At 42.1% G+C, this 27,961-nt stretch overlaps 2 protein-coding genes and 1 long non-coding RNA gene across 5 annotated transcripts in view; 2 read left to right on the plus strand and 1 right to left on the minus strand.

The window, feature by feature from the left end:
* The first annotated feature begins 262 nt into the window (after positions 1 to 262).
* On the plus strand, positions 263 to 12,772 carry pik3cg (phosphatidylinositol-4,5-bisphosphate 3-kinase, catalytic subunit gamma). Of its 3 annotated transcripts, XM_058078707.1 has the most exons (24): positions 265 to 549; positions 1,075 to 1,293; positions 1,360 to 1,531; positions 1,607 to 1,869; positions 3,261 to 3,347; positions 3,417 to 3,517; positions 3,581 to 3,750; positions 3,820 to 4,007; positions 4,344 to 4,451; positions 4,528 to 4,609; positions 4,680 to 5,112; positions 5,191 to 5,289; positions 5,565 to 5,700; positions 6,032 to 6,097; positions 6,541 to 6,684; positions 6,807 to 6,888; positions 6,969 to 7,072; positions 9,681 to 9,827; positions 9,921 to 10,011; positions 10,088 to 10,218; positions 10,465 to 10,576; positions 10,645 to 10,802; positions 10,890 to 10,971; positions 11,047 to 12,771. In XM_058078707.1, exons 1-24 carry the CDS (start codon positions 409 to 411, stop codon positions 11,244 to 11,246), a joined length of 3,516 nt encoding a protein of 1,171 aa, XP_057934690.1. In that variant the 5' UTR covers positions 265 to 408; the 3' UTR covers positions 11,247 to 12,771. The 3 variants fall into 3 exon arrangements, with proteins under 3 accessions (XP_057934689.1, XP_057934691.1, XP_057934690.1); XM_058078706.1 differs by having other exon boundaries at positions 263 to 549; positions 3,261 to 3,517; positions 11,047 to 12,772; XM_058078708.1 differs by having other exon boundaries at positions 264 to 549; positions 1,071 to 1,293; positions 3,261 to 3,517.
* Positions 5,515 to 7,802, minus strand: LOC131132779 (uncharacterized). Its single transcript, XR_009130429.1, has 2 exons — positions 7,318 to 7,802; positions 5,515 to 7,069 (listed from the first exon to the last, which is right to left on the minus strand). It is a non-coding gene; the product is annotated as an uncharacterized LOC131132779 (long non-coding RNA).
* Positions 12,773 to 16,028: 3,256 nt separating the features above from the next.
* Positions 16,029 to 27,961, plus strand: part of LOC131132093 (anoctamin-1-like) — a 102,885-nt gene continuing 90,952 nt past the window's right edge. The window contains exons 1-6 of the mRNA XM_058077360.1: positions 16,029 to 16,139; positions 18,690 to 18,886; positions 20,432 to 20,464; positions 22,227 to 22,619; positions 27,198 to 27,296; positions 27,387 to 27,538. Of these exons, the coding sequence (XP_057933343.1) occupies positions 16,103 to 16,139; positions 18,690 to 18,886; positions 20,432 to 20,464; positions 22,227 to 22,619; positions 27,198 to 27,296; positions 27,387 to 27,538 (911 nt within the window). The 5' untranslated portion in view covers positions 16,029 to 16,102. The remainder of the gene's footprint in view (positions 16,140 to 18,689; positions 18,887 to 20,431; positions 20,465 to 22,226; positions 22,620 to 27,197; positions 27,297 to 27,386; positions 27,539 to 27,961) is intronic.

The following is a 27,961-nucleotide window of genomic DNA, read 5'->3' on the forward strand; positions in this document are numbered from 1 at the left end:
TATTCGAATTCTCATTGGTTGTTGCAGACGGCACTGTTTATTATTGTATTATCAAAACATACTGTATATATGCGGATATACGTGCTGCCTTTTTTTTTACAATCCCAGTCACGTGTGACATCATTTTAAATAATCTAATATGTAATAATGTGTTAAATAAGATCGTCCACGGTCTGTAACTATATTAGCAGCGCTGTAAAATTTGCTCCATAAAACGGGAGTGCAGCAAAACTATATATCCATTAACATGCACTTAATGCATTTGTGATGCTCTTTTTAAATAAAATCCCAATCAAAAACTCATGGTAGTGAAGCATGAAATCTTACTCCAATTCAGGAAAAGATGACTATACTTTATTTTGAAGGAAACGCCGGAACCGGCGAGCTGCTGGTCCAAAAATCCACCAAATGAGCTTGACTCCTGGCAAGGGAAGCAACACTGTCGGCTCATCTAAAAACACTTTTTTTTTCAAAGTTTACGTGCTCTGTCAGTCTTGCTTAAATGACGAATCTTTCGTTGGCGGGTGTCATCGCCCTCTTTGTGTTTTGGTGAGTTGCTTTTTGCTATTCTGTCGACATTATTCCGGCAATTATATACCGTTATAACTCAGTGTTGAGCACCACTTCCGCTGAAGTTTTGATAACTCATTTGGTTCTCATTTAGATATGGCGGCACGTTTGTTTGCCATGTACATATGTTATGTACATTTAAGAACAGGCTGTGTCATTTTGTGCACTTTTAGATTCATACAGTGTCGACCTTTGCTTCCTGTTTTCTTAAAACTTCATTCAGAGATGTGACAGAAGGCGGGGAAACACCAGTCATTACATCCTGTAGTCTAAAATAAGACTGCTTGGTTCGGATTATGGTGCTTTTCTATTGTACAATTACATCAGCCCTTTAAAAAGCAATAACTGTTACCTTCAAGATATAAACTGTATTTTTGTAAAATTATATTTTTATCTTCCTCTTTAGCAAGACTTCATGTCTTGTCATCATATTAGAAGACATAATCAGAACCCGGTGACTGTAAAATGAAACATCCGTATACAACAATTGTGTCCTCAAGCTAGGTGATGGACGAGCACCAGCTGATCCAGGTGAGCGACGAAGAGCGAGTGGTGTTGCGAGAAGACAGTCGTCGCCGGAGAAGAAAGAAGGCCATCATGTCATCCACCTGCAGCTCCATGGATCACATCACTGTGGAGTTTATACTTCCCACTATGGCGAGGGGCGGGACCTGCCCCGACTCTCTACAAGTAGAGGTTGCAGGGAACTGGACAGTGGAACAGGTTGCTCAATGTGTTATTTATTTTCTGCGTGACTTTGGGTGGCTTTACACAATTGTCAACTCCTAGGTGAAGGCCCAGGTGTGGCTGAAGGCGGTGACGTCAAACCTCTGTCCGGAATTCTACCAGCGCTTTTCTCCTGACCACTGCATCCTGCTCTACCAGAAGAAAGGCAGCATGTGTGAGATCTACGACAAGCACCAAGTCTTCCAGACGCTGGACTGCATACGCTATTGGAAAGGTTTGCTTGTTTACAGCCTCTTGTCTTTGTGATACATTGTAACAACCTGGGATTGTTTTTTGTTTTTTTATAAAGCATTGAAGAAGGATGTAGGCCGGATAAAGCTGGTGCCTCGTCCGCAGCCATCGGATGAGACCCTTCAGTACCAACGTTACCTCAACTACCTGATTGGCTACGACGTTACCGACGTCAGCAACGTGCACGATGACGAGCTGGAGTTCACCCGCAGGAAGCTGCTGACACCTCGACGCATCGAACTGTCGGACCGTGATCCAAAACTCTACTCTATGGACCCCTGGGTGACGCACAAGCTGCTGCCTGAGTACCTTTTATGGAAGGTATGTTCAATTGTAAGTTGTGGTGTTGTATGTGGTTTGCCTCAGTGAAACCCATAGTTTCTCAGTGTCTGAAGCACACATGCAACCCAATACCATGACTATATCATGCATGACTGTTGGCAAGACAGCCATTGAGGGTATACAGACAAGTGTTGATACGGCAATATGGGACAAAGTACATCCCTTGGCGGCTCAGAGCGTTGGCAAGTCTACATGATACAGCCCATATGTGATTTTTGTGAACGGCCTTGAATACTGATCGGTGGCCAATCAATCGGAGCATCCCTATTTGTAGTAAATAAAATTATAATGTGTTCATCATATGTTTATACTTTGTCTTTAGGCTGTTTTCAGGGCATTAAATCAATTGCAACTGGACTGTTCCGGTTGTCTTAAAAGATGTTTCGCCTCTCATCCCAGCAGGCTTCATCACTTCATCCTCATAGACTGGATAAGACAGTTCTAGCCTGAGGGGGATGATGTGGGGGTCCAAGTATTTATATCCAGAGGTAGAGGCTACCCCCCCCCCCCCCCCCCCCGACTAAAAATGGTTTCAGTCTTTTGTGGTGCAACATGACAGTTGCTAAGATGCAGTGGAATGAGGCCTCTGACAGCCAATCACCATCATTTGGGTGGAATCCGCCATTACTATTCTATTCAGTTGTAACAGGGGTCATGGATGCACCTTCAAAAGTGGCTATGTTGTTACGTAGTTACGTTGTGTTTTCTTTATTAATTCATTCATTTTCAACCGCTTATCCTCACGAGGGTCGCGGGGGTGCTGGAGCCTATCCCAGCTGTCTTTGGGCGAGAGGCGGGGTACACCCTGGACTGGTCGCCAGCCAATCACAGGGCACATATAGACAAACAACCATTCACACTCACATTCATACCTATGGACAATTTGGAGTCGCCAATTAACCTAGCATGTTTTGGGAACGGGAGAAAACCCATGCATGCACGGGGAGAACATGCAAACCCAAGCGTAGAATCTAACACAGGTCTTCCCGATCTTTGGGGTGTACAAGCCTTTGTCTCAGGGTGTTACCAAGGTGTTACCAAGTTTGAAGTGTACCATAGGGTAGTGTTGTCACACAACATTCCAATGTTGTCACAACACAACATGTCTCAGAAACGTCTTCTGAGACAACACCCCGGTTGCAATTGCTTCAATGCAATATTCACCGACGTCACCGACGGCTACAACGGAAAAAACCTCACACACAAGTGAAGTGGTCACGTTGAATAAGGATGTTACAGCCTGTCAGTTTCCTGCAAAGATGATTAATATCTTAATATCTTATCGTTTGTCTTCAGAAGTTATAGTGCCAGCTAATACTGTATAGCCTTATGTCTGTTTGGCTCTTGACCTTTTCACCTTGCCTTCCCAGGTCAGCAATGGCCATATCCTGGTGGTAATCCACATTAGCACAACCAGTCACACCATCAAGGTCTCCATTGAAGACACACCAGCACAGGTAGAAGGAAGTTTGGCTCTCTCCCCTTCAGTTATTGTGGAATTTCATCGTATTTTCTGTCTTATACAGGTTTTAGCCTGCTTTTTCTCCAAAACGGCAAATAAAAGAGGGGTGCTGGGCATCCCTGATAACACGTCCGAGTCAGACTTTGTGTTGAGAGTGTGTGGCAGGTTTGTTCAACGTGTCTTTTATAGAGGATCAGTGAGGTGAGACATTAATTAACTTTTAAACAGGGAGGAGTATCTGCATGGAGATGAACCACTGCAGAACTTCAACTGGATCCGTCAGTGTCTAAAAAATGGCGACGAGATCCACTTGGCTCTGGAGAAGCCGCCTTGTCCTGAACTGGATTCAGTCCATGAGGAGGACTGGGCCCAAGTGGATGATTGCACTGGTGTAGCAGGTAAACAACTGAATAATACACCACTTTGTCTTTGAAGTTATTGGGTTTGATTCTGTCTTTTTCCCCCAGGCACACACGAGCAGTTGACTATCGCAGAGAAGGACCACGAGCGAGTGTTCACCATCTCCATGTGGGACTGCAACAGGAAGTTCAGGGTCAAGGTGCTGGGAATTGATATCCCAACACTGTCCAAAATTCCAGACTTTGTTGTGTTCATCGAGGCCAGCATCTTCCACAGTCAACAACTTCTTGCCCAGGTCATAAAATGTACATGCAGTATCTCAGAAAATGTTCAGCACCCATTTATATTACTGTAAATCTTCTCAAAGGGTAATACTACTACTTTAGAGTAGTCCATGTACAGCCTTTGTAGCAGTAGAGATTTTCCATCTACTGAAAATGAGTCAACGTACAACCATTGAGGTCGAAATAGTGCTGCTGGCAATGGGGAGCTGTGGTTCATTGAGGAATTCCAACATGTACTGTACACATGCCACAACACTTTTAAATTATTTTTTAAATTTCTCCAGTATAGTTCCATGAGAAGACATACTGTAATAAAATGGCTGCTGTAACTGTAATATATTTTGCAGGAGAGGACATCCCCTAAAGCCTTCAATGAAGAAGTCTTGTGGAACTGTTGGTTGGAGTTTAACATTAAAATCAAGGATCTACCGAAAGGTGCCAGGCTTAACCTCCAGGTAACGTTTGCTATTGTTTTACACTTATGGACTTTTTCTTTGATAACGGGTAAGACTTTTCCGGTTTCCTGCTCAGGTGGTATGTAGGAAACAACCCCAGACTCCAAACTCAAAAGGATCCTACCAGGATAACACAGCAGGAGGTGGAAACCATGATGGTAAAGTCGCCCACCATGTTTACACACCACAATGGAACCCTCACCTTGCTTCCCCCTGCTGATGTTTAAGGAAAGACCAAGAGCCGCCTCTTGTACTACGTCAACCTTCTTCTGGTAGACCATCGCTCCCTGCTGCGCCAGGGTGAGTTTGTCCTCCACATGTGGAAAATGCCCGAGAAGAGCGAGGAGAGCAGCAGCAGCAGCATCAACGCCGACAAACTCACATCAGCCACCAACCCGGACAAGGCTTCATCTATGGCCATTGCCATTTTACTGGACAAGTACTGCTACCCCGTGGTGCTTCCCAAGAACCGTGACCTGGGCCGGGATGGCGGTCCTGTACCCGAGGAATCTGAAGGAGGGGAGCGAGGTCAAAGAGAGATGCCAAATCATCTGAAGAAACAGTTTGAAGCCATTGTGGCTACTGACCCTTTACACCCGTTGAGTCCCGAGGACAAAGAGCTGCTCTGGCATTTCCGGCATGGGTGTATGCGGGATCCCAGGTGCTTGTTTTTCCTTGCTCCGAAAAGAAAATTCATATTTAAATAAAGCACTCAAAGCTTACAATATGTTCCCGTCAGGGCCTATCCAAAGCTGCTATCCTCAGTCAGGTGGGGTAAACAAGAAGATGTGCTTGCCACCCACCGACTGTTGGAACGTAGCACTGCATGGGACAGCAGGTACGTGGATATCCACTCTAGCGGCTGCATGTCCTCTATAGCAGTGGTAAAGTGTGTAAAGGTGACTATAGGGGTGTTAATTCATGTCTAGAGGGCTCTATGTTAAAAACCATATGAAAAACAGGTTTTCATTGTTGGGTCTGAAACCAATTCACTTATAACAGGCCTTATTGAAGAGTAAGGTCTTAATACAGTAAATGTGTTGAATGTCTAAGGTTGTCGGTACCTGGTGTCGTATCGGTCATCACTTTTTCCTTTGGCCTTGTTTTGTTCAGTGTTTTGGATGTTGGCTTGGCTATGCAACTACTCGATTGCCACTACTCGGATGCTCAGGTTCGCTCAATGGCCGTGAGGAAGTTGGAGACCCTGGAGGACGACGACGTGCTCAGATACCTCCTGCAACTTGTCCAGGTACTTCTTTGTCAAGCTAACCTGCTTGTCTCGTTTTCTGTCAATACATAAAATCACACAAATGAGTTAACAAGAAATATCTTCTCTGAGGCTTTACTTGTATAATCCTGCATTCTCTGACGTTCCAAATGCCATGTGATTTTTCTATTTGTAAACATGAAGAATGTTTGCTGTTGACAAAGCTTTTCTTGTTTGGAGTCATCACCTTAAGGGTATTTTTTCCCACCTGATCAACTAGTTATTGTTTCCTGGATGTTATTCCTTGCTGTTTAAATGGACTATCCCTATTAACTAGTTGATATGTCTGTATGGGTGTTTGTGTTTACTGCAGGCTGTCAAGTTTGAGCCATATCATGATAGCGCCCTGGTTAGGTTCCTGCTCAAGAGAGCTCTGAGGGTAAGTTTACTTAATCCCAAATAGCATGCTTCACTCAAAGGGGTGTCACGTGACACCCGGTTCACGAGACGAGACGATACACAAGACAGGGTCTGTGAGAACGATACAAATAAGATACAAAGAAAAAATATGTGACAGTATATTACAGTCGATTAATTGAATTTTTCCTGTGTTTTTCCTGGGCTCACTCCATTCACGCCCTTGTTCTATGGCACAAATGTGCTAAGTTGCTGAAATCAATGCACAGAGTGATCCTTCTTCCTGGCTGTTCCATGCACCTGGCAATATTATGAAGCTCATTTTCATTTATTGCGTGATTAATTGTTTATTTTAATGCCGATGGTATATCTTTTTCTGAACGACAAATATCGCATTTTAATCTCACAAGAACGTTAAAGCTTTCATACATTGTTTCTATTTTCAACCCTTTTTTGTCTTCTCAGAGTAAGCGTATCGGCCATTTCCTCTTCTGGTTCCTGCGGAGTGAGATCGCCCAGTCCATGCATTACCAGCAGAGATATGCGGTCCTACTGGAGGCGTACCTACGAGGGTGCGGCGAATGTATGTTGCAGGATTTTGGTAAACAGGTGAGCAACTACGTATATAACTATGCATGCATGTGTCGATGATAGGGAAAACTACTATATGTATGTGTGTTATTGAATGACATTGATTTGGATTGTATCCATAATCATCTGGTGCTATCCAGGTGGAGGTGACTGAGGCTCTACAGAAGGTCACCCTAGAAATCAAGACCATATCTCCGGACAAGTACGACGTCACAGCACAAGGTGTCAAAGTGAACTTTCTGGGCTGGAATCTCAAAGTCATGATGTAATGGAGCCACTGATAAATGCTGTATTCTTGTCAGTGGTGTTTCAGATGCGTCAGAAGCTGGAGACCCTTCAATCAGCTGGTCTTCCGCAGAATTTCAGAGTCCCGTATGATCCTGGACTGAGAGCTGGAGGCCTTCTGGTAAAATGGACACACATTTTAGTGACTCTAATACAGGGGTGCTCACACTTTTTCAGCATGCGAGCTACTTTTAAAATGACCGAGTCAAAATGATCTACCCACTACAAAAATGCAAAACATCTATTTATTTTCAAATGTATTGAGGATTATTTGTACGTACAATGTATGTTGATGTACCTTACATAACCAAATGAGCCAATATTGCAAAACACACATAATTAACTATTAACATTTTTTGTAATTACCTGAGTTTACTTTGATGACTTGCACTGAATTGAATCAGCCAGGGATGCATAGTCCGGACAGTAGCTGCTGATAGCCAGGTTAGCCAGGCAAACGCACTTCGAAAAAGACATTGTGAAAAAAAAGTCCACCTCCCATTCCGTATGGGAGTGATATGTTTTTGCCTTTTTACTTGGTCCAGCTCCTTCACTCATTTTAGTGACCATAAACTTTAGCAAGGGCTTAAAATCTGACGCAATTCGCCGACTAGCTTAGCACTTTGCATCGTTGTTTACGCATGAGCGGTGACCTAAAGGTCAAAATTCAGTTGTCATCTGACTGGTTGTCCTGTATGTCAATCAAGTAACGGGGATGGATGATAGGCTGACATCGTAAGTTCTGCTGCACTTAGAGACGTTGTTTGATTTGATTGGTCGCCCGAAGGGCAACATTCAGTTGTCATCTGAATGGCTGCCCTGTATATCAATCAAGTGACGGCATTGATGCTAGGATGATACAGTGAAGAAAATAAGTATTTGAACACCCTGCTATTTTGCTATTTCTCCCACTTAGAAATCATGGAGGGGTCTGAAATTTTCATCGTAGGTGCATGTCCACTGTGAGAGAGATAAACTAAAAAGAAAAATCCAGAAATCACAATGCATGATTTTTTTAACAATTTATTTGTGTGATACAGCTGCTAATAAGTATTTGAACACCTGAGAAAATGAATGTTAATATTTGGTACAGTAGCCTTTGTTTGCTATTACAGAGGTCAAACGTTTCCTGTAGTTTTTCACCAGGTTTGCACACACTGCAGGAGGGATCTTGGCCCACTCCTCCACACAGATCTTCTCTAGATCAGTCAGGTTTCTGGGCTGTCGCTGAGAAACACGGAGTTTGAGCTCCCTCCAAAGATTTTCGATTGGGTTCAGGTCTGGAGACTGGCTGGGCCATGCTAGAACCTTGATATGCTTCTTACGGAGCCACTCCTTGGTTTTCCTGGCTGTGTGCTTCGGGTCGTTGTCGTGTTGGAAGACCCAGCCACGACCCATCTTCAATGCTCTGACAGAGGGAAGGAGGTTGTTCCCCAAAATCTCACAATACACGGCCCCAGTCATCCTCTCTTTAATGCAGTGCACTCGTCCTGTCCCATGTGCAGAAAAACACCCCCAAAGCATGATGCTACCACCCCCATGCTTCACAGTAGGGATGGTGTTCTTCGGATTGTACTCTTCATTCTTCTTCCTCCAAACACGCTTATTGGAATTATGACCAAAAAGTTCTATTTTGGTCTCATCTGACCATAAAACTTTCTCCCATGACTCCTCTGTATCATCCAAATGGTCATATGCAAACTTAAGACGGGCCTTGACATGTGCTGGTTTAAGCAGGGGAACCTTTCGTGCCATGCATGATTTCACATCATGACGTCTTAGTGTATTACCTACAGTAACCTTGGAAACGGTGGTCCCAGCTCTTTTCAGGTCATTGACCAAGTCCTGTCGTGTAGTTCTGGGCTGATTCCTCACCTTTCTTAGAATCATTGAGACCCCACGAGGTGATATCTTGCATGGGGCTCCACTCCGATTGAGATTGACCGTCATGTTTAGCTTCTTCCATTTTCTAATGATAGCTCCAACAGTGGACCTTTTTTCACCAAGCTGCTTGGTAATTGCTCCGTAGCCCTTTCCAGCCTTGTGGAGGTGTACAATTTTGTCTCTGGTGTCTTTGGACAGCTCTTTGGTCTTCGCCATGTTACAAGTTAAAGTCTTACTGATTGTATGGGGTGGACAGGTGTCTTTATGCAGCTAACGACCTCAAACAGGTGCATCTGATTCAGGATGATACATGGAGTGCAGGTGGACTTCTAATGGGCAGACTAACAGGTCTTTCAGGGTCAGAATTCTAGATGATACACAGGTGTTCAAATACTTATTTGCAGCTGTATCACACAAATAAATTGTTAAAAAATCATGCATTGTGATTTCTGGATTTTTCTTTTTAGTTTATCTCTCTCACAGTGGACATGCACCTACGATGAAAATTTCAGACCCCTCCATGATTTCTAAGTGGGAGAAATAGCAAAATAGCAGGGTGTTCAAATACTTATTTTCTTCACTGTATTTTTTTAATGTCACGCCGCGATCGACCAGTACCACCTCCGCGATCGACCGGTAGATCGCGATCAACTTAATGAGCACCCCTGCTCTAATATGATGTCTATGATGTCGATTTTTTTCCACTGAGGCCGGCATACTGAAAAAGTATTTCCACATGTGCCTTTTTACTTATTTTTCAATATTTGCTGTTGTAAACTGCAGGCCGCAAATAGCCACAGTTCACCCCTGCCTTACAGACACTACAATGGTTATTGTGTGCACAGATTGAGCAGTGCAAAGTCATGGCATCAAAGAAGAAGCCGCTGTGGCTGCAGTTCAAAAGGGCCGACCCCACCACGCTGGCCAAGGACCCCATTGGCATCATCTTTAAACATGGCGACGACCTCCGGCAGGACATGCTCATCCTGCAGGCAAGCGAGTGTCCTCACTTCAGATGTCTTACTGACTCAGTTGATGATTATGGTTGAGTTGATGATGCTTTTATGGTTCTTGTTTGTCGTCAGATTCTGCTGATCATGCAATCTATCTGGGAGACAGAATCTCTGGATTTGTGTCTGTTACCTTATGGCTGTATTTCCACTGGAAACAGAATAGGTACAGTATAAGTGAGGTTTCTCCAGAAAAATTAGTCACATATTTCTCTTTCAGCATGTCCTCCTCTTGATCACAGGTATGATAGAGATCGTAAAGGACGCCACCACTATTGCTAACATCCAGCAGAGTGTTGTAGGAAGCACCGGGGCCTTTAAAGATGAAATCCTTCATCAGTGGCTGCGGGACAAGTGTGTCAGTGAAGAAAAGGTGACCATAACATTACAGACTTCTTCTGTGTAGTTACTGTGTCACTGAATTGTTTTGTTTTCATCAGTATTAAAAGGAAGTAGCAAAACGGCACACAGGAAGGAAGTGAGCTTCAGCGGTTTTCCTGTCAAGAGTGTCACAGTCTATGACACTACTGTTTGTTTTATGTTTATGTGAAATTGTTCCTAACCTGCAGTGGAAGTGGTCTTATTGTGTTTTACAAACTGGGAATGGCTCTGTTTCCAGTTTCAGCAGGCCTTGGAGAGGTTTTTATATTCTTGTGGTGGCTACTGTGTGGCGACCTACGTCCTTGGCATCGGTGATCGCCACAATGACAACATCATGATCACTGAATCTGGTAATCGGGTAAATATTTCATTATTTAATGTATCTATGCTACAGTAGTAAATGTATGTCTTTCTGTAGGGAATCTTTTCCACATCGACTTTGGTCACATCCTGGGGAATTACAAGAGTTTCATGGGAATCAGTAAAGAGTGGGTTCCCTTTGTGCTGACGCCAGACTTCCTGTATGTGATGGGAACATCAGGAAAGAAGAGCAGCCCCCACTTCCAGAAATTCCAGGTGCTTCAAGATTCAAAATTCAAAATGGAGGAATTCCCCATATAACACATGTATGCACCTTTTCTATACTTTCTGTGTCTGCATCAGGACGTGTGTGTAAAAGCTTACGTCGCTCTTCGGCACCACACCAACCTGCTCATAATCCTCTTCTCCATGATGCTAATGACAGGTATGCTGCCTTTCTGCGTGATACTAGCATAGCCACTGGTGTATGTATGCTAATATATATCTATGTCCACACCAGGCATGCCTCAGCTAACCAGCAAGGAGGACATCGAGTACATCCGCGAGGCGCTGACCGTCGGCCGCAGCGAAGACGAGGCCCAGCGTCACCTCTTGGACCAAATAGAGATCTGCAGGGAGAAAGGATGGATGGTTCAGATAAACTGGTTTGTTCACCTGGTGCTCGGGATCAAACAGGGTGTGGAGAAGCGGTCCACATAGGTGTCACTTTTATGCATTTTTCTACGTGGAGGAAATATTGTGTATTTTGGAAAAGATAAAGAGAATATAAATCAAAATAGCAGGTAAGGTCAAAATTATGTTTTAATGTTTCATGTATAATAACATTACACCGGAAATGCTTTCACCAAGTTGTGCCATTACGTCTTTATTTTTTAGGTGCCATCTATAGTTCAAATGTTTTGCATAATGTATACTGAATACAAAATACAACATCCTCCTCTTTTTCCATGAGTCTTAAGAACAAATATTATTTTTGCATCACAATACATTCGTTCAACTTTGTTACACTATGTAACTTAAAACCTATTATTAAAAGCTTATGAATGTGCAATACGAGTCATACCCTAACCAAAGTATGAGATAGAGTACATTTTTATTTTAACTGGAAATGACAGCAAGATGGCAAGAAAAAAGAACAATGTTCCAAATTTGTTTGGGAAATTAACATTAAGATGTTTTTATTACATATTTTTCTAGAATATACACATTTATTTGCAAATAAAATTTCACTTTAAGTCAATATTAGTCTGTAGTTCAGTCATTTTGGGCTATGTATTGTACTGTACATGTATGAGATGTAGTTTGACGTTTTTACCACAGGAGGGCGCACTGGCCTTTTGATCATCCTATCGTTTCACTCTTCTTCTCTCCTTGGGTTTCCCTCATCTCCTCCCCATCCTTTCCATCCTTCGTGCTGTCTTAATCACTGACATTATTGTCTCAGCAGATGAGTGGGCGCAGAGTGGACATGAATGACGCCCTTTCTTCTTCTTCTTCTTCTTCTTCTTCTCCTCTTTGTTTGGTTGTTCTCGCAATGGCTTTGAACTGCAAATGGATTTGTCAGAACAGAAAATCCTCCTCGTTCCTCGACGCTTTATGGCTCTTTAAAGCGCTTTAGCACGCCTTTGTGAATAGTGTGTGGAGGCTGAAGTGATTCACTGAACAGAGAGAAATGTGAATGGGTCGCAAAAAAGCTTTGTTGCCATTTTTACTCGCCGTTTGTGCATGTATTTGGAAATGTGTCTTATTCATAAAAAAAAGGATCAAAGGTATCACGCCACATTAGGTAGCACACGTGCCAAGCATTCCAATACAGCTGACGATACTTCTCAAGTTTCATTGACACAGTGAACCAAAAGTTGCGTCTAACATTTGTTTAGTTATGTTGTCTAGTTAGCCAAATGTAGAAAATAGGCCTCCTTTTCCACATTGCAGGCTTTTATTAGTAAGAAATGATGCATTATTAAAACAATTGTATGTATTTATGTGGCTAAAAGAAGGATTTCCAAGCTTAAAATGGTTAAATGAACTAACAAAAATATAAGGCATTCAGAAGACGCATTCAAAGACATGTCGATGATGTGATATTCTACACTGCTCACTAGGTGTCAGTAATGTCGGAATGACAGGTTGCAATTATCTCACAACAGGCACAATCATAATAATGTAATAATCATAATAATAACACAGGCTCCAAGGTAAAACTCAACTCTGACCCCAACGTCACTTCCTGTCCTGTCCACATAACACGAAACACCTTTTTGCAATATACACGAACACACGTCTTATTTGTGTCTTGAGTGTCTTATTTTCTATGTCTAATATTGGGGCACAGGCCACACAGCTAGGAGACCCGAGTTCGATTCCACCCTCGGCCATCTCTGTGTGGAGTTTGCATGTTCTTCCCGTGCATGCGTGGGTTTTCTCCAGGTACTCTGGTTTCCTCCCACATTCCAAAAACATGCTAGGTTAATTGGCGACTCCAAATTGTCCATAGGTATGAATGTGAGTGTGAATGGTTGTTTGTCCGTATGTGCCCTCTGATTGGCTGGGGACCAGTCCAGGGTGTACCCCGCCTCTCGCTCGAAGACAGCTGGGATAGGCTCCAGCACCCCCGCGACCCGCAACATTTTTAACTTATTTCTCAATATATTTAAACAAGCAAACAACTGAACCTGAGAAAATACGTGAGCACATTGTCGTGTTGGACAGCAAGCAACATAATTTTTTTTCCACATACAGGAAAAAGAAAAGTTCCCTACCAAAATAAAAGTGTTTCAACATCCGGCGCAGAACTACATGTTCTTCAAAATAAATGAGTCAATAGCTAAGCATAAAATAATGTAAACATGTAATTTCAGTAGTTGTGTCAACATTTCATTTTTATCTCACATGACTAATTTTCGCTCTTTTTCCCTCATCTTTGCAGTTTTTTTTTTAGTTTTCTTGTATATTTAGAATATTCTGTGGCCCACTAAGGAAAGAGGTGCAGGCCACACTTTGGACATCTATGAGTTATATATACACTAACAACCAAAACCCACAAGATTTCAGAGTATTCTACAGGTGACATACTCCAAAATACTTTTTCTTTCAAACTAATCTTGTCCACTCAACTGAGGAGTTTTGGGAAGTGTTCACCTTTTCTATTACAGTATCTCTGGTTCCTTTCCAGGAACTCATTAATGGACAGCGATGGAATTTACTCTTTTTGTGCGTGTGTGACCGTGCTTGTGCGTGATTCCAAAAGGTGCGTCGGTGTGATAATTTCACACATGTGTGCATTACATGAATGTAAATGCATTTATAGTATTCTTGGAGTCATTGAATATGGTGATGACATGACACGTGGGTGTGTTTTCCATGGCAGAAGATTTCCAAACTTAAATAGATTTATGCTTCTCTTTCAGTTCACAGAATATCAGTGTGAAATTTACATGGCAGCTGCCGGCGGATGTACTACTATGCATAGTTCCTAAACATGCACAGTGTTTGTTTTCATATATATTTGCGGTGGTAATGCTCTAATTTGGGATAAGCACTTTTTTGTTGACAGACGGGGGCTTTCCTGCTGTAGGTTACCATAGTAACTGTCAGTCACATCTAATGAAAATACACCCACACTGTCCTCATCAAGCAGTGTGACAAAACATGACTTTCTAACATTATAAATAACACACTTGAGATTGATCCAACTGGAGATCCCCATCTTTTCAAAGTGAAATGCATTTTAGAGCTTCTGGAAATGACTTGAGAGTTTCCTCAATGACAACATATAGCTGTTAATATTTCAAGTGTAATGTCCTGAAGATATCTGTACCAAATGGAACTGGATACTGAATGTGGCGGGGTGTCTGCATCCGATACCTTTACTGACAGGATGTCAGGGCACGTGAGAGAGTGTTTGTCTGTGACACTTTGTATTGGTGCACCCTCGCTTTCAACTGTCTAGTTAGCTTTGGTTACCATTAGATATAATAGAAGATTTTTTTTTAATGTCTTATATTGACTGACATAAGAAAGCAACTGGAATTATAAATGCAGCTTTCAATTTTTCCTTCTTCAACCGATATACCTCCCCTTTGATGTGTGGTGTCCCACAAGGTTCACTTCTAGGGCCTCTACTTATCTCTCTATACTGTTAACAGTCATCCCTTGTTTACAGCGGTTAATTGCGTCCACACCTAACTGTTGTAAATAGGAGTCTATGTTAACAAATTAAATAATCCATTGTTAGAGCTAGGAAAAGCCCTTTATGACTTTCTAAAAAAGGGTTTAAATATTATTAAAGCCCGTAGACATAAAATAACAACCCTATAGTCACCTTTACACACACATTATTCTTTGTTTACAACATATTGCTCAACTCTTATGCAGGGACTGGAGATGGCCTCAAGCCAGCAAGCTAGTGAGTTATGGAATTAACAAGCTCGTGAGCTAACCGGTTAGCCTCAAAGTATTTTGTAGAAACTTAAGATGCCGAAAACATACCATTTCCACATGGAATAGGAGGAGAAATGATCATGTCGGGCATGCTGTGGCTGACTTCATGATTTCATGCAGTGCTAAGGTAATGTAACGTAAGGTAATGTCTCAAGGTTTTGTTTCATCACTAACGCCCAGTGACCAGAATACTACATATCACTCTTTTCATGTTTTTGAACTGTTCCTCAAAAGACCTCAACAGTTGGCTGTCCACTCAATAGCATAGATACTGTATTTAACTGGTCTCCAATACCTCCTCTTTGTGGTGTTCTTCAGGGTTCACTTCTAGGGCCTCTTCTTTTCCCTCCATACTTTACTGTGTATTCTTCTCCTTTGGGTCACTTTGCTCATATAGTTGTATTATTGCGTGTTATTTATGTATGGATGATTAATAACTGTTTTTTCATTCAATTCCAGAGAAATCTTGTCAACGGTACAGAATTAGTACCCCTGTGAACTGCTTTTTACATTAATGTGGTCTACGATGTTCATTGGGCATGTGGATTGTTCCAAAAAGTACTCAACATCTAGTTGTTGTATGTGGATCAAAATATATTCTATTGATGTGTACTTTCCGGGACACCCTAACTTATACATATGTATACCTCCAGGAACATAATAAATTGTGCAGTGCTGAAAGCACATGTTGCCGTGTTTTTTAGGTGCTATCATTCTGACACGTGTATAACACGAGGCCCTCTCTTTGTGTGTGTTTAATTTGCACTGGAACACTGCCTTCCAGTCCTAATCCCTATGAAGAGGGCCCTGGTGGCCCACGTGCTTTTACAGATGAATGTCAACAGAAGGCAGAGTAACTAATGCACATTAGAGGGCCCAATAATCTTTTCTGTACGTGGTTGTAATTCCAAACACCCAATCAGCCTGCCGGTCTGTCACCGCCCCACAACTTGTGGACTTCCTGTATCCCATCCAACCAGTTGGTCGTCTAATCCCAGCAGGGCTAATCTTCCACTGATCTGAGGATTGCACTACTGAGTTGCTGTTTCCTGTCACCTGCGGACAACAACATGCCCGACTGACTGACGGAGTGGAGTATACTGTGAAGTGGAATGGCTTTCCGCAGATCAACCTCCTCTACCTGGACAGGTGAGTGCCACAGTAACTTGTATCATCATTGACACATAAGCAAAGACCACTGTGGAGGAACTGTGTAAAGGCGGTGAGTGCCAACGATCACCAGTGTACAGCTGCATGGAAGGCTGCTGCAGACTCACTTCCTGTTTAGGGTGTGTGTGATAGCAACAGGACAAATCTGGGTTAGTGTCCTTTACATGCAACACCCCATAGTGACAACATTAAAAAATATGTTTGTCATTTTTGCCAATGTACTCAAAATAAAGAGCTTTTAAAGAAAATTACATGTAGAGAGGTATTCACGGTCTGAGCTCTACTGCATCCTGTTTCCACTGGTCATCCTGTACACTTGGTGTCCAAAGTACAGCCCAGGGACCCTTTGCGGTCTGTCGTTTTATTGGCCTGCAGCAGCCTCCAAAAACGAATGTAATAATGTTTAACTATTTATTTTAAGTGTTATTTTTTTACGTTATAATATGAGAAACAAAACAAACAATAAAGTTGTAATTTTTGGAAAAGTACATAGCCGGAGAAGTTCGAATGTTGCGAGAATAAAGTCAAAATATTCTGAAAAAAATATTCTGGGAGTAAAAACATAATTACAGGAAGAAAATTTACAAGGCAAAATTCTAATACAATTAATAAATAATAAAAAAGAATAAATAGATATAATCAAGTAAGATAATATTTTATATAAAATATAAATAAAATAATATAATAAATAAATAAATACATATAAATACAATTTTATAATCATAAAAATAATTTATAAACAGCACAAATTGGAAAAAACAGCTATTATTTTACAACAAAAAAGTAAAAATATTGGGAATAATTGTTGCAGTTTCATGAAAATCAACTCATAATATTAGGAAAAATAATGTTTTGTAAGTCATGTTTTGTAGCATACAAATATAACTCCTCAGCATATCTACACATCTTCCTTTACAAAATAGGGCCTTGTAAATCCTGATACCCAGAAGCTCCACTATGTGACTCAATGTTAAAACTAAAGCTAAATCAAATTGCGATATATGCATCGCCAACTTGTGATGTATCTTCAAATCTGATTACATAACAACATAAGCATTGGCTCATGTGGGATTATTTTCTTCTTCTTGTTGCTTAAATACCTTTTAAAGAAACACACTTTACTACACATTTCTCATGTAATATAACAAGAACTGTTGCAAAAATGTTTTACCTATATGGAGATAACAATGTTCAGTTATAATGAGCAGTATCAGAACATTTGCAGTATTTGCCTATATGTTTTTTATTATAGCGAGGTATAGATATAGACAGGCGAGATGAAATCGAATTACCGTGCTTAGAAATTCTTTCCAAATGTAAACCCACAGATATAGGGACATCTGACATGTACCCCGCACCATAAATATATAAAGAGGGATTTTCTCCTTTCCCTTCATACAATATTCAAATTGGCGACCCTCCAGTTGCCAGGCCTGCCTCTATAACCCCAGGCAGGCGACCACTGCCAAACAGGCTGTGTGAGGGACACAAACATATGATTGCCGCCATGAAAAGATCTCACAAAAAAAACAAAAACTTCATGTTGACCCCATACTTCCTCATCATCTCCAAATATACTGTCCACAGAGAAAGAAGAGGAGGAAGTAGAGAGGCAGCGAGCTGTCCGTTGTACTGAAACGAGAAAGCCTGGTGTGTTACTATGGCTACTGATGTCTGTATCCCTAAATAACCACACGTAACCTTATTATTAAAAAGAAAGGACGTGGCAGGCCCTGACAAAAAAGATGAAGACGTGTTTCATACTTAAAATCACATTTTTGGTGAGCAAGTTGGGAAATTGAGCATCAAGCTGAGTCAAAGGGTGGGTCACAACATATACATTTTTATTTTTATTAACACTTAAATCATTTCTAATAATGATGACACAACTTTTCATCATGTTAAATTCTCATAGAAAATATACTGTACACTCCAATACGGTTATTTTATCATTCGAGAAGGAATCTTGCATTGGACGAGATGTAAGAATATACTGTACGTTTGAATCAATATGGCTGAATCATCCAAGATGCTCCACGTTCACTTCTGTGTCCCTAGAGGGAAGTATTTTCAGAGTAAAATGTGCATCCTGAACATGGATGCTCAGCTGCTAAGGCTGTCCAGTGGGCTTTTAGGCTGTTATGTTAAAAAAACATGTAGTGCACTTATACACTCCAGTTGGAAAATGTAGATTTTGCACTGTTGGATCTTATGGAGGTTCTAAGCAGAGCTTTGAAATGCAAAGAGAAGAAATGGGAGTATGTGAATGTGAATGGTTGTTTGTCTATAGGTGCCTTGTGATTGGCTGGCAACCAGGGTGTACCCCGCCTCTTGCGGGAAAGGAAGAATGGAAATAAGCAGCTGATAAATCGTTGATTGCTATAAATTGATGGTTTTGTCCCACTCCCATGTCTTCTTGTCGCATTTTGAAGCTCTACTTCCAATGTTTCAATTTTTCAATTGGTCTTAAAATGAAGATGGGAGTGTTATTTGTTGGGTGAAGATGATCAACTCTTGCATATCTCACAGAGTCGAGAGGGAATGGCCGAGGCTTCATCCAAGTGGCCACGGCTCTCAGCGAGTCCTCCTCCATTCACAGTGACGCCCTGTATCACCTGACCAGGGATGTGTCCATGATGGGCCTGGACCCTTTGTCCTATAGCATCCTGGAAGCAGAACCTTATAAAGAGGAAGTGTGTAATGAAGAGGCTCAGACTCTACTAAAGGTGACTAAAGAGTGGTTGGATTTGTCTCTATGTGCTATTGCATTGCATCATTGTGGGAGTGACTGTGCATTATTCCACATTATAGGATAGATACATATAGTAGTCTCACAATTATGCACCTGCTTTCTAATTTTTGGTCCCACATAGCTGTGTTTATTTTGTTTCCATTTAATATGTGCGCACCAGGGGCGTCACAAATGTAGTAGACATTCAAAAAAATCCAAAAAAGCCAAAAAACAACTAACAAACACGAACCGGGATATAACTTTCCCACTTTTGGACAGATTTAGTAGAGATACTCAATTGTTTTAGGCCACCATTTAATTAAAAAAAGTACACACAATCTACACTGCAAAACCGCTGCTCAAGCTCTGCAACCATTCTGTCCAGTGGACAATGATTAATTATATAATAATCATTATTGTATTATTAATTAGCCTATTATTATTTCTATCATCATAATTCTTCTTCTAATTATTACTGCTACTACTAGTAGTAGTAGTAGGCTAGTATTAGCCTGCTTATTGGCTTGCTTATTGCCTGCTTTTGCCCTATTATGTGAAATTTGTCAGATAATTTTTTTGTAAAAAAAATCAATAATTTTTTTTTAAATCAATAAAAAGGCTGCACGGCCGTCGAGTGGTAAGCGCGCAAACCTCACAGCTAGGAGACGAGGGTTCAATTCCACCCTTGCCCATCTCTGTGTGGAGTTTGCATGTTCTTCCCGTGCATGCGTGGGTTTTCCGGGTACTCCGGTTTCCTCCCACATTCCAAAAACATGCTAGGTTAATTGGCGACTCCAAATTGTCCATAGGTATGAATGTGAGTGTGAATGGTTGTTTGTCTATATGTGCCCTGTGATTGGCTGGTGACCAGTCTAGGGTGTACCCCGCCTCTCGCCCGAAGACAGCTGGGATAGGCTCCAGCACCCACACGACCCTCGTGAGGATAAGCGGTAGAAAATGAATGAATGAATGAAAAATTTTAGGGGGGGGCTTAAGAACATTTTACACACACCGTTAAATGAACATCTCAGTGCAGAAAAAGTGATACTGCATTGCGTAGGTGTGCCTAATGAAGTGACCTATGAGTGCGCACTTGAAAAAACATTCAGATTAAAAAGAAGAAAGAGAGAGAAAATGAGCAGATGGACACTTTTTACAGTGTGCCGCACGCTGTTTGCCCAACGCGCCTGTGGTGCGCACGCAGCCTGCACACATCTCTCTCTCTCTCACACACACACACGCGCGCGCGCGCACAGTCAGACTAGTGTGAAAGCTAGAAAGATAGATGGATGCCCCTCATGCGTGCACCATGCTACCGGTACGCGCTTCTCTTTAGATTCCAACCGAACCTCGTTTGCGATCCAAGCAATGCCACCTGTTGCATCGGGTCTGTGGACTAACTGGAGTGACCTCTAGTGTCAATTTTGGGGGGATGGAGGAGGTGGTGGAGGTGATGAATTCGGCTGCCGTCGTGCCAACTTTTACTCATGCTCTTCTCCTTCATCATCGTCTTCCTCGACTTGTCTGATTGGCTTTAAAGCGGCACAGCATGCAGACCGACGACAAGATCCCAGTGAGTACGACAAGCTTGTTCTTTTTATGCGTGTAGTGTTAGTAATAGAGTGGCTACTTTGTGTAGTAACCTAGTTTGACACCCCCTTTAAACCCCATCAAAACTATAAGACTTTAATATTTCACTGAACCAAAGAGGGAATGAAGGTTTCCATGCATATTTAGTGAATTGATGGAGTCTAAAATGTATTTATTTAAAACATACATCATATACTGGCATTTGTACTGTATGTGAATCTGTAGACCTTTTATAGGTAAAATGGCTTGACACTGGGTTGAAACTTTGTGCATCCCTACCTTTCTGGCACTGTGGAATGCATAAATAGTGACCTTTAGTCCAATAATTAGTGATATTTTGACCTAGTAGTATAGAGAAATTGACAAAAATGTACACAAATCATAACTACTGGCAACATTTTGAACCGATGTCCAGCGTCCTCTCCATCAGGTGAAAGCAGACAGGTATTTATTTTGTAATGGTTTTATTGTTGCAGCTATTCCGCAACAAAGCATGTGACCACGTTGGGATGGTATCCAAGGGAAACACCAGGCTGGTGTGTACTAAACAACCCCTAAAAGTGCTCCCCCTATTCTTTGTGGACACCTAACTGACATTTAAAAAGGCCACAGAGAGAATGTGCATACCTCACTCATACTTATTGTGGAGGGAGTCTTTGTCTTTGTTCCTGCATTGTGTTTTATTGTCTTTCTGGTTCCCACTCTGCTCGTCTATCCGTCTATCCCTGCTGGCCACACTTGTTTGTTTTAGTAGTCTGACCACCTGCCAACTAAATCCAGCAAATACCCATTTTTGTCCTCTCTTACTTGGTTTTGACAAATCATTTCAACTAGCATTGGTGTGATCATGCTGCCTTCCTTTGCACAACCTGCTCGAAAATCTCCCATCATGCCCTGAGGCCTATAGAGCTCTTGTGTCCTCAGTGTTCCGTCTCCTGCTAAACAATCTGTCTAAATAAAGACTAAAATGGCCAAAGGTGAGGCGACTGCCCACTCTGCTGCGAAAGGTTCTCACTTCAGTGTTTTTGAGAACCTGCCAACAGCCACTTGTGCGTGTGTGTGCCGACGTAGCCATCGATGCTCAAGTTCATTCAACTAGTTACATAAGCAGGTGCTGCTTTTGCTATTTATCCCTGAGTAACATGATCCGTTAGGTCATACTAATTCACAATCGCTGATGGATGATTTGTTTATTTTTCAAGTCAGAATGATCAATGTAATAATGTAATAATGTTCAAATGTAATCTAATGTTTGTGTCTAAAGTACGGTGGCCAACGTGGGCACAAACTCCAAACACAGAAATACTCTGGCACCAAAAACACACAAAAAAAACATAAAATACCCGTCATTTAAAATGCTGAAATCACAAAAAACACTGCTGGATCACAAAACATGGAAAAGAAAATGCCAAAACTTGCCAAAATTAAGTTAATGGAACAAAAACAAAGTTAGTCAGGCTACAACTCTGCTAGCATAGGAACACATTTACAGCAGCACATGAGCACAAACCTTATTTATGTCTTATTATGTCGATAATATTGGGTGGTACCATTGTAAAATGGTGTTATTTTATGTCTAGAAGGCTGTAGTAATGTTAAAAACGGTATTTAGAAGGTTGTAAACAAGTTTTCTATGGTCTAATGATGAAAATATTCCATTTATAAATAAGGCATCCTATTTGTATTACAAATTGTGAGCTCATTCAATCGAATATGCTGCCTTAAAAATCCAAGCATTCTTACAGGTTGTCAGTTCGGCATCAAGCCCTCAGGACAGCGGCGAGGGCCTTCATTTCTCCGATGGCCGCCGGAAAGTCGACTACGTTCTGGTTTTTCATCAGCGAAGACACAGCTCCATCCGGTCCCCCGCCAGCACTTCGGTTTCCCATGACCGACTGTCCATCGTTTCCAACGGCAACTTCCCCCCGTCGCTGGGCTCGGAGGGAAGAGTAGGAGGTGGAGGTGGAGGAGGAGGAGGAGGTGGGGAGTCTGTGAGCATCGGTGAGGTGTTTATGGAGCTTGACAGTGGGGGAGGGAATGAGGCGGCTGAGCCTGCTGACCACGAGATGCAACTGATCAGGCAAGAGTTTGAGGCCAACCTGCTGGAGGCCGGGCTGGAGATAGAAAGAGACAGAGAGGTGAGTGTGATGACAGCGTCAATCAAAACGCAGCGTTGGTATCAATCTAGTGGAAGTGTCACGTCGCTTATATTGAAACCACATACACAAAGATGACTCATTGTTTATTGTGCTCAACTTAAATAGCTAAATAGCGTATCTACTAATATATTACCATGTGCTGTTGGAGGCTTTCATGTGAATCCATTCCAGCTGCTAGACCTGACCTCCTCCATAGCTCTTCTGCCATTCACACATTGAGACGACTCATTTGGGGTTTTGACATTGTGCAAAATCTAAGCAGGACTCTGTCGGTTGGCTGGGGTGTGTTCATGTGTGTCGTAGTAAGCGCTTTGGCAGAACACCCACTCTTTGTTTTGTTGCAGTGGGCCTGCGGAGTCCTACAAATGGAGTTATTGTTAAAGATCTTCTGAAATGTTTTGGCGAGTACTGGGTGGGATATTTAAAAGCAAAATGACAAACATTGCCAGAGTGGGGTGGGGTTGGAGGGGGGAGGCAATATTTTAAGAGGATTAGGTGTAGTTTGAATGCAGTATGCGTGTATGCCATCCAGCACTTGGCCGCACGTAGTCAACAGGCTATCATTAATCAGATTGTTGACAATATGCTGATGGACCCTAATCTAGGTTGAGATTAGCTTCCTGATAGCGCCTTACTTTATCTCATAGATTGACTTGTTTGCACTCTGCAGCTAACAGTAGCAAGGATAGATATTTTGGCCCTCTCCTTCGACTATATCAGGGTTGTCAAACTCTCACACTCATTGTATCTTTATTATTTATCCAGATTATTTCACACACAGATGATCGTTTATGATTATCCTGGATCAAAAAAATAGTATTTAGTAAGGTCAGATTTCGAGAAAATGCCTACATGCCTTTTGTCCCATACCGATATAATGTGTCAGGCTGCTGTGCTGTGCTGTGCGATGTGGCGAGGGATGACTGTCCCACAGGGAGGCTGACGTCATTGCAGTGCCCCCAACGAATGCGTTGCTCAGACGCAATGCATTATTTAAAATGTCTCTTTTTTTAAATCATATTGGTACATGGTTGCCTATTTCTGAGTTGTTGAGTGTTAAGTTGCTGTGTGATGAGTTTAGTGTTATTTGTTACTTATTAGTGTTATTTTCCAGCCATACAAAAACACCCCACCGAGTGACATATGTAACCCAGAAGAGTTTGCAGCTGCAGAGTGGGTGGATTAAGCATTTCCCAGCATGCATTGTTGTAGTTAAAATGATATTTTTTTACTCTTATGCCTCTTTTATTTTGGTTGTGTGATTTTGGACTGGTTGTAATAGTTTTAAAGTTGAAATTATTGTTACTTTGGTTGTGCATTTAGTGCTGTATATACGTACTACAATGGCCGCTTAGGTATAGTTACAGATATAGTTGAAACTGACAGAATGACTTTATTGTGAAGATCATCCTGGGCAGGTTTGTTTGATAAGGTCCCTGATACTGCCTGAGTTCCCACAGGCCTTCAGTTTGACACACGTCCGCTATAAAGGACAGGATACTCTTACAGAGTGACTGACAAACATAATTACACTCCTTCATTTGAATAAAGTGGGGGATACTCTTACGGAATGACTGACAAACATAATTACACCCCCTCAGTCGCAGCTGTAGATGTGTCTTCTGTAGGTGCTGGCACAGTAATGGAACAAAAAAGGGATGTTCTGTATTTATGTACACTCAGGGCCAGTACAAGAACACAGTGAACAAAACATGTCAATTTTTTTAAATTGAAAATGGGATATTTTGGTGAATGGCTGAAAATGGTCTTGCTTGGCTTGCACCTAAACGGCAGATAACAGAGTGGCTTGAATGTCAAACTTGTTTACTGTGGTTGAGGATTATTGGGTTGACCTTCGATCTCTTAGGGGTGAGAATGTTTTTAATTAAATGTGAGGGTGATAGGGGCGGCACGGTGGTCTAGGGGTTAGCGCACAGACCTCACAGCTAGGAGACCAGGGTTCAATTCCACCCTCGGGCATCTCTGTGTGGAGTTTGCATGTTCTCCCCGTGCATGCGTGGGGTTTCTCCGGGTACTCCGGTTTCCTCCCACATTCCAAAAACATGCTAGGTTAATTGGCCACTCCAAATTGTCCATAGGTATGAATGTGAGTGTGAATGGTTGTTTGTCTATATGCGCCCTGTGATTGGCTGGCGACCAGTCCAGGGTGTACCCCGCCTTACGCCCGAAGACAGCTGGGATAGGCTCCAGCACCCCCGCGACTCTCGTGAGGAATAAGTAGAAAATGAATGAATGAATGAGGGTGATAGGTTCATTCAAGATGCAGAACTGGGGCCACTGGCGACACGCTGTTGGCTCTGAATCACAGACAATGTTGTATACATAAAAAGTGGGCATTATTATTATTGTTGTTATTATTATTATTATTATTATGCAGGTAGCTTTTAGATACACCATTTGTGTTGCATGTCTGCACATCAGGATGATTCCTACTTGTATTTACCATCTCTTCACGTTGTCTTTCGCCTTGTGTTGCACACTGTAGTCCTCTCTGTCCTTCACACCTACTGTCTATCAGTCATTTTCACCATTACCGCCTCCTCTCACTCGCTGGAATCCTGTCACCCCAACCATCACCCCCCCTCCTACTCAATGCATACCTAGCCTAGCCCCTCATGATGACACCCCCCGAGCCCCTGGCTGTGTCCTACTTCCACCCCCTGCTGAGATGAAGAGATAATTGGAAATCCCTCTACTAATTAACCTTTTCCAGACTCAAATATATTTATATCATCCTGCTTTTTTTGCTTTTTTGATGCCATAGAGGAAGAGACAAAGAGGGCAGGGGAAGGTAAATGTGATGATGACAGTGTTTGTCATCAGATGAGTTATGTGTCAATAGGGTATGCTCATTGTTGTGATTTGAGATCCGCTTTCCACTTTTTTAGCAACAGTATAAATCATGGAAACCTACCTAATTATTAATACTGATTTAGGCTCATTTTATTTTTCAATACTGTAATGCATTTTTCTATACATTTTTACACAGAAAGTAGTGTGCTTTCATTGATGTAGTCGCAATTTCATGGTTTGGCTAGTCCTGCTACTTATACTCCTGAGCGACTTTTTTTTTCCACACGGACAGCCACGAGAGGGCTTTCTAGGCTTGTGTGCTTTTAATTACCCAAATGTGGCAAAATATGTGATTTTTGATGCAAAAATATTGCAGTCATGTTTAATTGTAAAAATGTTGAATTGTGTTTTTAATATATTTCTAATTATAATAATATGGTCAGTACAATGTGCCGATTGGCTAAGCGATAAGACAAGTCCCACATTATTAGGGGAAATGTTAGCTTTACAGCAGCAAAAACAAAAGTACAGTAGCACACAAGAGTAGATAAAGTGCAAAAACATGGTAATACAAATCAGAAATGATATACATTCTATACAGTTATCTATTGACCATGTCAGATGTGTCTTGCACGGTTATTGCACAATTTATTGCACGGTTATTACTGTTTATTGTAGAGAATATTTGGATCAGTTTTTATATTATAGAGTCTAACAGCTGCAGGACGGAAAGACCTGCGATATCGCTCCTTCACACACTTTGAATGTACCAGCCTGTCACTAATGGAGCTCCTTAGTGCAGTGAGTGTGTGTTGGAGGGGGTGGGAGACTTCCCAAAGACATACGTATGTATATATTCCAAGACATATATTAGTAAAAATAATATACCATTACTATTATCATGACCTCTTTTGCTGATTGGCTCTGAGAAATCACATGCATCTTCTACCTTTTCTCATTCCTTTCCCAGTCTTTAGTGGACGGGTTGGTAGTACTGCATACGGACAGTACAATATATGGTCAAAGAGTAGTTCCGAGTGTAGCCGAGAGAGAGTTTAATGAAATACAAGAGCAGTTAGCGTGACAGACAGTTCAATGAGCCAGTCGCTCAATCAAGCCAGTGAGGTACAGTAACCTATATGAGGGTGGGCAGGGGAGACGGGGTGGTAGTGCTGAGGTGGGGAGTGAAGGATCTCAGCAGTGTCAGGGTGGAGAAAGGGACTCAGGTTTCCATCATTGCCCCACAACCCTCCATCTCTTACAGTAGCTGATTGGGGTCTGAGGAGTATAACGTTACCTGCATGGCCGCCGTCCATCCTCTGCTGCATGTTGCACTCTCACTGCAAACAAGTGTCGCTCCATTTGATATTCATTACATGCCAGTGCACCGCAAAATGTTGAAAAGAGCTCCAGGCTTGGCTTCAGGGAGGCTGTTTTTATCGTAATGGCCAAAATGGAAGTGTTACAGTAGCACGTTGACAACGGCCTGGCTTGTTTTCGTTGGGTGGCATTTAAAATAAGGCAGATAATGGATGACGGGGTCAAGTTGCACTTTTAAGGCAGAGAAGCAACAGAAGTGACTCTCGGATTTAAGCAGAGGAAAAACTGGTGGTATAAGGTGCTTGTGATTGTTGGGGAAAAAAAAAGTTTTGGGACACCTCGCTGTTTGTGAGAATGGAGAAAAAAATGTAGAAGATACAAGCTTTTGACGTGTTTGTGCTTATTGGTCATCTCTCCCCACAGGTGAAGGCCCACGGGCCGAGCTTCACTCGTCTTCACGCTCCCTGGCCAGTGCTCTGCAGAGAGGCGGAGTTCCTCAAAATTAAAGTCCCAACCAAGACAGTAAGATATTTAGATTATTGCTGACACAGCAACACTGTGTCCATCAATCAGCAGAAGAATCATTTGATCCTGTGCTGTGTGTCGTAACAGCGCTATGAAATTAAAGAAGAGGGCGCATTCAGCAGCAGCATGAGCAGCATGTGGAGGAAACTCAAGCAGCCTTTCCAGCCCAAAGTGCTGCATCAGGACCACGGGCCCACAAAGTTCCTCACGCACTGCTTCTCCAGGGACAAGCTCCACCTGTGAGACCAAAGCATACACACTTCAAGCTCCAATTAATTCCTGCATCAGTTAACTGCTGAGTTCCTTATAGGCGCCGATAAAACTGATTAAACTAATCACCCAATTAACCCAAGATTGAAAAACATTGCCATAAACATTGTGGCTGTATTAACTCCACAAGATGGCAATAGCTCTATTAGTAGCATTATCTACCTCTGCATGCATTTTAAAATCCATCCATCCATTTTCTATACCACGGGCATGCTGAAGCCTATCCCAGCTGTCTTCGGGCGAGACTGGTGGCCAGCCAATCACAGGGCACATATAGACAAACAACCATTCACACTCACATTCATACCTATGGACAATTTGGAGTCGCCAATTAACCTAGCATGTTTTTGGAATGTGGGAGGAAACCGGAGTACCCGGAGAAAACCCACGCA

Source organism: Doryrhamphus excisus, chromosome 7 (assembly GCF_030265055.1).
Source record: "Doryrhamphus excisus isolate RoL2022-K1 chromosome 7, RoL_Dexc_1.0, whole genome shotgun sequence".
Classification (NCBI taxonomy): domain Eukaryota; kingdom Metazoa; phylum Chordata; class Actinopteri; order Syngnathiformes; family Syngnathidae; genus Doryrhamphus; species Doryrhamphus excisus.